The following is an 11,365-nucleotide window of genomic DNA, read 5'->3' as shown; positions in this document are numbered from 1 at the left end:
TGCATTTTAATTAAGCAATATAAGACACCTGTTAAGATTATTATCTTGAAAGAACTGCCAAATGTGATGTAAATGTCAAGCAATTTTGATTTTCTGATAAACATCATATTTTATAACATAAAAACTCTAAATGAATATTTGAAAGGTGAGTAAAATTATTAGATTTTTTATAAACTTATTTATTTTTCAGGTTAATTTGAATGTATTTCAAATCTATAAGCAGTTCGTTCACATTTTGAAAATTGTTTCAGCTGTTTCAAATTGATAAATTGAATTTGAATTTAAAAAAATACTTGACTTGAAAGGATTTAGATATTCATCGGCAATGTTTTGTGAGGTTTTGTTCCAAATCTTAAGAGATCAATTGCCCAAAGATTTATCAAAGTAAAATCAAAGAAGTGGCCTACTATGACTATGAAGCTGATTCCAGTGGGAAATTAGTCGCCAACTCTGTAGGGGCAGTGATAGCCATGCCAGTCCAGGGACAGACTGCAGTTCTACTGTAATGTACCTTGGTCAAGGCCAATGACTGGTGTACCTGACATGTAACAACCATAAGATGCATATTGCTTTATGTTAATAGATTAGATTAATTAGGCTTCTAAAAAAAAAAAAAAAAATTCCACCGTCCCCATTCTTATTTTTTTACAACTCGACCATTGCTCACATCAGAAGCCTTTCTGTGAGTTTTCAAATCAAAAATAGATTTGATTAAATCTTGCAGATTCCATCAGTTCGTTTTCATTGGCTGAATAGACGGAGAATGAAAACATTGTTACTTTCGCTTTAAATACACTTTATGATCAATTAGGGGATAAAGGAGGCTAACAACAAGGACTGCTTCAGTTGTTCAGTTTTAATTGTTTTCAATATGAAACAAGTCTTTACAAATAAAACTGTGTTTTTGTGGTTTTAGATTGTGTAAAACAATGGCCTGTTTGATCAAAGTAACATTTCACTTCTTTTGATTCCTTCTATTATGTTGTAACTGAATATTTTGCAAATCTGTCTTATTGTTGCAAATGCAGCAGCGCCACGAAGAATGACGCATTTTCGAGTACAACACTCAAAGCTTTATTTCTGTAAAGGATATTGTTTTCAAATGATCAAAAGCACACTGAAAAAGCTTGTACCGTGCAGATTTTAAAAAGCGATGGTCCTAAAGTGATTCAGGAGGCCTAAATATAATGATACAGACAATGACTCAAAACCTTTAGCCTAAGAGCATATGTAAAGTATATATATATATATATATATATATATATATATATATATATATATATATATATATATATATATATATAAGTGGTAATTGTGGTAAGTATGAAGCAATCATGTGGTCAAAAAACAAAAAAATATTTCATAAACAACTGGATCTCATATGTACTTTGAGGCTAGCTATCTAGCTATAAAACAAGCTTACATGCTTGAAAGTTGCAATGAGTTGCTGATAAACATAGTTTTTTTAATGGCCAAACATTAGTATTTCAGTCTCTTCTCACCAAAATGTGTTGCTAAAACAGTCTTGCAGTTTATTTAAATACAATTCTCCGGATAATTGTAAAACTGACTTTAGGTTTTAAGGCCAAAAGTTGTAGTTGAACCCTGCATTCCACTCAAAGCTCAAAACAGTATTGTCAAAGTGTGCACAGCTCCAAAAAGAAAGGAATTGATGATGGCATGTAGTAGCTGCCTACATTAAAAATTGAAGAATGTCAGAATGACTGTTTTCCAGATTTTTTTTTCTGAAATGATTCAGTAAAGAAATTCATAAATAGATTTCCACTATAAGAAGAACAATGTTTTCTGTTTGTTGACTCCCAAAGAGTTAATTTTATCCAAAAAGGAAAAGCAGATTTTCTGTTTCTCTGTTAAAATCATCATTTTCACTTTCCTTCCTCTGCATGTGATCAGACTTAAAGCTTTCTATGACTGACATATGGTATGCAGCGCTGTTTAAACGGTAGTGCCATTGTATGCACATTCAGAGCAGTCAGAAAAATCTAGACAGCATGTAGATGTTGGCAGAGGGACCAGGAATATCCTCTAGAAATAGGAAACTTGCATCCAGTCCAAAAGTGACTTTTTTTTCTGTCTTTCTAATGTTTAACATGTTGGCTTGAGGCTGCAGTGGAGTCCTAGGTTTTGTTTGTTATTTATCTGAGCATAAAGTATGGATTGGACCTTTGGGTGAAATATCAGCAACATCCATACCTGAGAAGAATGTATTTTACTCCTGTGAAAAATGCAGCATTGTGGATTTCAAAGTGGTAGGAAAAATGCTTCAGGGCTTTGTAGGCTGACTGGCAGCCATAGTTATTTCTGTGATGAAGTTTCCAGTGGTTTGATTTCCTTCTTGGTTTTAGGTTGACGTACACCTGGACGGTCCAGAGGAGAAAACCACCAGCCTCTATGCTTTACAGCAAAACTCACACTTTTGAATATCAGCCAATGAACGAGGCTACCTTGCCTCTTAACTAAAGCCGTAGAGTTTCTTTTTCTTAACCTGTTTTTTAAAACATAAGGACAGCATTGAATTTATTGTAGGTTTTTTAAAGATTTAAGGTTTTATTGAAATCGCTTTAAAAACTAAAGACCAGATTAAGTATATAAAATAGCCTGATTCTTAACACCCTGAAATATATAGCCCTATATAAGCACAGGCCATTTACCCTACAGAGAACGCATTTTATAGCGAGTATAATGTTTTACTGACCAGAAGATTTTGTCCTTGGTCACCCTCTCTTGAAGCAAGGTCCATTTGTGGCCCAGATCGGTGGAAGCAAAGAGCTGGACAGACACAAAAAAGAGGAGAGGAGATCACATTTAGACAGAAAAAATAAACACTTAATGCCTTTACCTTTAATCACCACCATAACCTGCACTTATTACCAACTCTATGGCTCATAATTGAGGTTAAATTGGGAGTCTGGGTTAGAATGAAAAGAAAAAGAAAACAAAAAAATCGACAAATCAAGGGTCAGAATTTCATGGTCCACCAAGTCGAGATTAAACTCAATTAATTATTAATCATAAAAGATGAGGTCTGTGTGTGTGTGTGTGTGTGTGTGTGTGTGTGTGTGCATGAGCTTCAGTCTTTTTGAACTATTCTCTGGACAACACATTGGTAAAAATATGCAGGTTGGTTGAATCATTGATTGCTGCTTTGATGAAATTCTATTGATTTCATACTATCCTCCATACCTGTAAATAACAGAAAGAATGAAAGACTTGATCACACATCTTGTTATATTTATCATACGCTAACAAAATACAAACACCATTTTTCCACCTTTTCCTTATTACCACCTGAAAGTGGGCTTTACCCCCTTCTAAAAGGAGTTGTAACTATAGACATACTTCTAACAAGAATATTTGGATTGGATGTTCCATATCCATCTGCTGACTGCCTGGAACCCTTTTTTTCTGGATATTTCAACTTAATTATAGCCATAAATGTGAGAGCTAAATCTGAAAACGAAGCTAACAGAAGATTTCACCAGTAAGAAGAAAAAAGGCTACCGTTGTAGTAGATAAATACTCTAAGTGTGGTATATGGGCAATGGCAAAATGTTAAACTGCCCATATGGGGTATTCAGTGGGGAACACTGACATGCTAAACGGTCTGTGTATCACTTGGAGGCACCAAAGGATTAGCCCGCCTTAATGACCTGCCCTGATTGTCTTAGCTTCACCAGTTACCTGGAGAGAGGTCAGCGGTGAACACTGTTCCATCCTTGCAGAGCTGTATGGTATTACAAGATTTAATTCCAGTATACTGATACAAATAAGAAGTCCGTTACATCCATCCATCCATCACATAAATCCATTGCAGGGCAACATAGAGACAAATAGAAACATACAACCATGCACACACAGACACGCCTAGAAACATTTTAAAGATGCCAATTAACCTAAAGCCCCTGTCACACCTTGACGATTAAGACACCTTTTTAGGATTCCAGTCTGTGTGGTTTGTTTTTGTGTTTGTCTTCCCTCCTTCACCAGGCGGCGCCTGGTTCTGGTTGGCCTCATAACACAACTGCGGAAGGTTACCTCATTAACAGAGTGCTCTTAAGCTGCTGACTGCCACTACCTCGACGCCAGACTGTTTGCCAGGTTTGGGTACTCTAGCCAAGCTGAGTTTTGCTGAGCCAAACTGAGTTTTTGTCAACCTGAGTTTTAACCTCGGTGTTTTTTCTTTGCCTCTTGGCAGGAAGTCATCCTGCAAACTGGATGGTTCGGACCTTCTCTCCCCTGGAAGGATCTTCTGAGAATCAAACTGAGCTGCGGATTCAAGTTTGTGGTTCTGATCAACCCTTTTACCCAAGGATCGTTTGGGACTTCTCTCTGAGCAGGGGATTCATCTCCACAACAACCCGTGTAAGTACCGCAGGAAATCTGAGTGGCAGTCAGCTTCTCTGTTCACCAACGTACAATCACATTCTGGGTAAACCCTGTCCGCCCTTCATCGATCAAGACAAACACTGGAACATCCCAAACAGACTGGATTCAATAGGATACACCATTTTCTGGAAACGTGAGTCAGTTACCTATTTCTCCTCTTCAAGTTCAAGAATCAAATTTCACACTGAGCCTGAACTAACCGCAGTGTCTTCCCCTCACTTTCCAGTTCTGGTTGAGCAGTGTTCAGAGCTACACTGGACTCATCTCATCCTTCTCAATAAACCTATTAAACATTTCCCTGGTCTCACTGTGTTGGTTCTCTGCATGTGGGTCAGAGCACTTGACAAAATCATGACACAGCTTAAGCCAGATGTACGAAGAATGTGGCACAAAAGGTTGGCATACGTTGGATAAGTTATTGGTAAGTTATGAGCACGATGAAGTGTGCTAAAGCACGCCGACATATGGCGAGTATGTCGAGAAATTTTTAGCATGCTCAAAATTTCCCGCCGTATGCCAGAATATGCTCCTATGTGGGCCATAAGTAACAGGTAAGTTATCTGATCGTTGACACACACTAAGTGTAAGTTATTTATAAGTCGTGGCATCTAACTTATGCAAAACCTATGAGTAACTTGTGCATAACTTATGCGTAACTTATTAAGAACTTATCTGCAACACATATCAACGTATTTGACGTGTTCCAGACGAGCGCAGAATGTGTTTCTAACTTCCAGCTACTGTATAATGGCGTTTTGGTATAAAAGGGGTTCACAGGAGGAAACTGTAAGTTCTCCTCCAGACTTCATCCCCATCATAAGGTGAGCCAGAGGGTGAGTGTGATGGATCCTCCCTGTGTTCAAGCCCACCACCAACAAACCTCCCAGCAGACATGACGCTGAATCTGCTTTTTATGCAGACCAGGCGCCTCCAGGTCCAACACTGCTCTCCTCAGGATACTGACTTGTGACATTTCATGGGCATTACGGTGTTGTGCGTTATCCATAAGTTAGGCTGTCGTTGGACATAAGTTCTGTACTCATTATGATTACTCTATGTACACACCCAAAATTGAAAGAAAAAAAAAAAAAAAAAAAAACCATAGAAAGTTCAGCGTATGCCAGCATTTTAGGAGATTCAAGGGGTCAGTCATATGCTGGCTAAATTGGCAAGGTGTGACAAGGCCCTAACAATCGTGTTTTTGGACTGTGAGAGGAAGACGGAGTACCCACAGTCCCCACACATGCTCAGGGAGAACATGCAAACTTCATGCAGAAAGATCCAGGGCCAGAAATTAAACTCAGAACCTTCTTTCTGCAAGGCAACAGTGCTACAAACAAAGTAGACCATTGAAATGAATTAAGATTTTTTACACCGATGGACATTTTGGTATATAATTATTCATCAGCTCAATTGTAAAGAAGACACGGAATTTTGCTCAATTCCGTCATTTGAAGTTTAGGTTATGGTTTCTAACAATACTTCTACTTTCACTAAAATAATCAAGGTTGTAATAAAGGTTAGAAAGGTTTATACATTATGTCCAGATCAAATTAGCTTCAGAACCGGCAAGGAATTCCACTTTGGTTTCACTTTGCTGCCAATGAAGACATGATGATGACTTCCCTTTTTTTAATTATCTCAAAGAAATTGAAAGTGACAAACTTTATATGTCAGCCTCTGATATGATAACACAAGGTTTAGCTTTAGATCAGAAAGAGATACAGAACCTTTAATAAAGACGGGTCTCATCTAGGAGAGCCGCCCCTGCGTAGCAGTCATTGAACGATTGCTATGCCTCCCAGCTACAAATAGCATAAAACTAAAACTGCATTTGAAGACTTTTAGAGCTAAGAAGCCACATTATTATGTGCCGTGGAAGTGCGCCTGCACATTCATTAATCAGCACCTGAGGATCCCTCCGTGCCCTATATCTGTCACCATTAAGTAGCCTGCTTTAACGCTTGCATTTTAACTGACAATTTCACTCTAATGAGATGCTGAAGAGTGAGGAAGAGAGATCGGGTTAAAACACCACGTGTTCTTCTGGATTCTGAGACCCTTTATTCTTTTATTCTCTTAACCAATTAATAGTTAGAAAAAATGCTTCTAAGAATATTGGGGCATTGTGGTTAATCAAATGTGTACTGTTCACTTTCAGTTCATGTACCAAGCGAGCAGTTTACATAATCAGGCCAAATGTTATAAAATTAGCAGCATGCCAGACTGCCCGCTGCTCATATTTCTTGTCTCTTCACACTGTTCTAGCAGGATTCCCACTTTGCTGTGAACAAAACAGCCATGTCACAAATGCTCAGCTGAAAGATTCAAAGGAGATATATCACTGCAAAAAGGGTCTTGAAAATCATGATATAAGGCTTGGTATTGTGCAGAAATTCAAGCAGGACAAATTTTGTGTATTTTATATTCCCTTCTCCTTTTTCGATCTCCCCTGCAGGGCTGTAATACGCACCCTCCCGTCCTTGCAGTATGCCAGCAGTTTGTCTTCTTCCTTTGGGTGGAAGATGATCGTCTCTGGTGTGAAGGCGACTGCCTGTCGTTGGAAGGAAGAGCCTTCGTCTGTGCTGATGAATAGCATCTGATCTCGTTCATTTATGGACGAGCCAACCATGACAACCTGAAAGACAGCAGATTTTTTTCCTTTTTAATAAAAACAGATACTACTTCCCCTGCTTAAATGGACAAGCGATGAACACAAATGCATTTTGTGACTACACATGAACATTTACTGCGGGCCATTTTAAAGTTCAAAAACTTTTTTTTTTTTTACATCTTAAGAGGCGGTCGACCTTGGATTGATTATCTATTTAGAGTTTTAGAGCTCATAAAGTGAAAGCATTAAACACAGGGCAGACAAGGACCTCCCAAAGCACCAATCATCGTTATGACCCATTTAAAGTGACCAATAGCAGAGATCGATAGAAATTAATGATCCAGAACCATTTATACGTCGTATAAAAGCAGTGGAAAGCTGTCCAGTAAGGGTTTGTTGCTGTAAATTATGATCCTAGTGATGTTTATAACTTTTTGTGGTCAAGTATCAGAATATACTCAGTCATATATTTAAATATTTTTTATTTAAATGATACAGAATTCCTAGAGGAGGTATGGAAATATGAAGTATGTTTTTAATCATTGGACATGATCCATGTACTTTGGCTGAACTGGTAGTTTTCTAGTTAAATTAAAACCTTCATATGCTTCCGCATGAAAAGTCTCATTCACCAAGCAACACTCAGACCTTTGCTACACTAATTAGTTCAGACTGCAACACAAATATCTTTTAGAAATAATTAGAAATATAATTATGTCATAAAGCAAAAATATTTTAGTCAAGCAATGACTCCAAAAACATTGTTGGAAAATGGATAGAAACCATTTTTGTATTTGTTCACCAGCAACTTATTACTTTATGAGACATATTTAGTAAGATTCAAAACAAGAGGCATATAATTTCTTGTATGAACAAATGACTGCAGGTGTAATTAGCTGGTGTGAGTTATCTCCTAAAAGTGAGCGCATTTGATAATGGGTGCAAAAGTATAACGTGTCAAGATTTGGTTTTAAGGTTTTTGTTTGGACCCAAAAGCAGAAGCTGAGAGGCAGGGGTGAGATCTTGGAAGGTTTAATGAAAAATCAGGCAGCAAAAACAGGAATCCAAAAATCCAACTTAAAAATGTAAATCAAAACAGAAATCCAAAAAAAAACAACATAAGAATTGAACACTAACCATCAGGGGAAAAAGTCATGAGGAGCCAGGGTAGGATGAAATAAGACAAGGAACCAGCAAAGAGGGACTGCAGAGGGAGTGTATTTATGGCTGACTGAACAAAGGTAGGGCTAATGAGCTGATAAGGAGCAGGTGTGACTAGAGCTGATGAGGAAGCCAAGGGAAAAGAACACAAGGGGGCAGCAGAGGACAGACAGAAAAACCTAAGCAACTTAAATGAATCCAGACACATCAATAAAGCTAGAAAACAAGGAAAAACCTGGCTAAACTTGAAACTGAAAACTTAAAGAAAAACAACAGAACCCAGATCGTTACATAACGTGAAAAAATGATGCAGGCAGATATAAGATAAAAGAACATTCTCTGATGAAACAAACAATTTGAAAAGAAATCAACGATCATTTCAATTGTCACAACCAGACATAGTCATTGTCTATGTTTCAGAAAGCATTGTCACCATGAAACATGGTTAACATCATCTTCATCAACACCTAAGATTTTTTTAGATACTCAAGAATAAATACTCAAGAAGTACTCACAAAAACTTTGGCCTGATAGATATGTCATAGCGTGTCCTTTTAACTGGTTCTATATTAGACTTTAGTTAATTCATTAGCCTTAATATAGATTATTTGATGTTTTAGTGTCAGCTAGTCTAAATATCTTGACACCCACAAAATATTAACTTTATTCTGTCGGTCATTGCAGCTATTTGCCCACTAACCACAATCCCAGTGTTCTGTCAGATGAGCATACCCAGTCAGACCAACATACCCATAGTCAATACCCATTTATCCTTTTAGTTTTGTAAATAAAATACACTTTGAACTACCTGAACGGCCATGTTTTCCTTTAGTCATGTACAAAAAACCAATTTAATAACTTACTTTTTGAAGAGTATAGCGATCTGACATTAAATTGTTTTGTTTTTTTTGTACACGACTAAAGGGACACACACAAATCTGACTTCTTGTGCAAGCATATTGACTATAGTTATGCTGGTCTGACAGAGTATGATGATCTGACAAAACACCAGTTATCAGGTTTACACATGACTTTAGACACATTTTCCTTTAGTTGAACAGGTCTTATATTGTCATCCATCTGTCTGTAATTGGCTGAAGTTGACAGTTTGAAAGAATCAAAAAGTTATTTGGCACAGACTGCAATTTTTTCCCCATTGTTTTGGGTGATATATTTAGGAGATTTAATCATACAGTAAGTTAATGTTTGAGTTTTTTCAATAGAACTAAATTACTTTAATTGTTGTGGTTTTTGAGGCTAATGTAAGGGAAGTGTGAAGGACCAAATACATGGAAGCATTGTTAGAAAGAAATAGGTAGAATGGGTTTTCAAGAATGTTTTATTGTTATCTTTTCTAATAAAATTCACTTATGGATAGAAAAGCACACAACTGAACTCAGCCTTGCACTGTGATGTTTGAACCGAACAGAACACTTTACCAAACATGAATTGGCAGTTTACCCTCCATTTCCATCCATTCTTTAAGCATACTGACTCATCAAAAGTAATGTGGTTTGTGTTTTTTATTTAATCATTTCAAATAGTTTTTTCCCTTCTTCTCTATGCTTCCTTAAAGTAAAAAAGGTTCAAATAAGCTTTGCGCTTGCAACACACTTATCTGTGAAGCTGAAGTAGTGCTATTTCTATATTATGTTAGAGAAATTAAATAAATTTATACGCCTAGAGACTCACATGCACTAAGTAAGCGTGCACAAAATCTTCTTGGTATTCTCATCATGACTGCAATTAGGCAGCGTGTGAAGAACGCCTCACATCTTTCTGGTTGGAATGCTTAAGTGCTCTGTGTCAGCCTGTGGAAGTGTGTGTGTGTGTGGGGCTCTTAGGAGCAGCGCAGTTAAATAATGACAGTTACTGCTTTGTTTGTTACCACAACATTTTATATAAAAGTAATCTCTAAACTTCTTCAGGTTTTTTTATGCATTAATTTTGTCCTTGTAAGAAGGTAGTAGAAAATCTTTGGCAGGCCCTAAAAACTTAGGGTCATAATATGGAGCCCTTCTAACTTTAAGGACTTCATCATATTATATAACCCTGTGGTGTTTTGACCCAATGTTGAAGGTTAAAATGGTTTCCACGGGATGTGACAGTGGTGCATAAGCACTGCGTTTAACAGTTTAGTTGATGGGTTTAGGACCAAAATGCAGAGACCAGGAGGATAAGGTGAATCTTGTAGATTTAATGAGTAACTGAGGAAAAATCCAAAATACAAAGAACCAATAAAACCTGTCAACATCAGGGAAACGTGGGGAGTCAGAGATGAGGAAGCAACTAACAACAACAAGGAACCAGCACTGAAGAACCGCACAGGGAGAGTATATATGGGTGACAGAACAAAGAATGGGGTAATTAGATGATATAGAGCAGGTGTGGATGGAAGTGACTAGAAGGTAACAAAGGGAAAGGAGACAGGCACAAGGGGGCAACAGAGAGTAACTAAAAGCTGGCTTAAATATAACACAAAATGCAAAATAAACCAAAGATAAACAAAACTGAATTATTTAGACCGACGGTTTTCAAAGTGTGAGGCGCGCCTCCCCTGGGGGGCACCAGAGCACCTTAGGGGAGGCGCGGTGAGAGGGAAAAAATAAATATGGATTTAGGACCAAGTTGGAACTGTGGGGTGCGCATGTGGAGCGGGGATCAGTAGAAATGTTTCCCATCTTAGAGGATGTTTTGGCCAGAGCGGGGCTGAAGGTGGAGTTTTTACAGCAGGCTTTCTGTGTGCATTTGGAGGGGATGCGCGAGCAGTTTGGAGAGTATTTTGGAGAGGAGACAATGGCAAACCAGTGGGTGAGAAACCCATTTTCCTTCCCCGTGACACTCAAAGATGGACTTTCAGCAGGAGAGGAAGAGGCTCTGGCTGAGCTGAGCTGTGACATGGACTTGAAACAGAGGATGAGTGACGTGTCACTTACGCACTTTTGGCTGTCAGTAGGGACTGATTTCCACAGCTCTTAATAAAGACCTGATGAAAATGTTTTTGTTAAGATGTGAAAACACTGTTGGTATCTCAAACATTAAACTCAGAATCTCAGATGTAACGTTTGTTTGAGAAAACAGTTGAAAAGTGAGTTTGGGGTTGTTCTTATAATTAGAAAAATGAAAAAAGGGCGTATTTGCCATACAAAGGCCCAAAATAATTAAAATGGGAGGAAATATTTT

At 37.8% G+C, this 11,365-nt stretch overlaps 1 protein-coding gene across 1 annotated transcript in view; it reads right to left on the bottom strand.

Moving 5' to 3' along the window:
* Positions 1–2,673: 2,673 nt before the first annotated feature.
* Positions 2,674–11,365, bottom strand: part of LOC107094591 (VPS10 domain-containing receptor SorCS2-like) — a 185,639-nt gene continuing 176,947 nt past the window's right edge. The window contains exons 2-3 of the mRNA XM_015390304.1: positions 6,881–7,045; positions 2,674–2,790 (exon numbers count right to left, since the gene is read on the bottom strand). Of these exons, the coding sequence (XP_015245790.1) occupies positions 2,674–2,790; positions 6,881–7,039 (276 nt within the window). The 5' untranslated portion in view covers positions 7,040–7,045. The remainder of the gene's footprint in view (positions 2,791–6,880; positions 7,046–11,365) is intronic.

This window comes from Cyprinodon variegatus, unplaced genomic scaffold (genome assembly GCF_000732505.1).
Source record: "Cyprinodon variegatus isolate N-32 unplaced genomic scaffold, C_variegatus-1.0 Scaffold492, whole genome shotgun sequence".
Classification (NCBI taxonomy): Eukaryota; Metazoa; Chordata; class Actinopteri; order Cyprinodontiformes; family Cyprinodontidae; genus Cyprinodon; species Cyprinodon variegatus.
The sequence above is the reverse complement of the archived record's forward strand: the minus strand, read 5'-3'. Positions and strand labels throughout refer to the sequence as shown.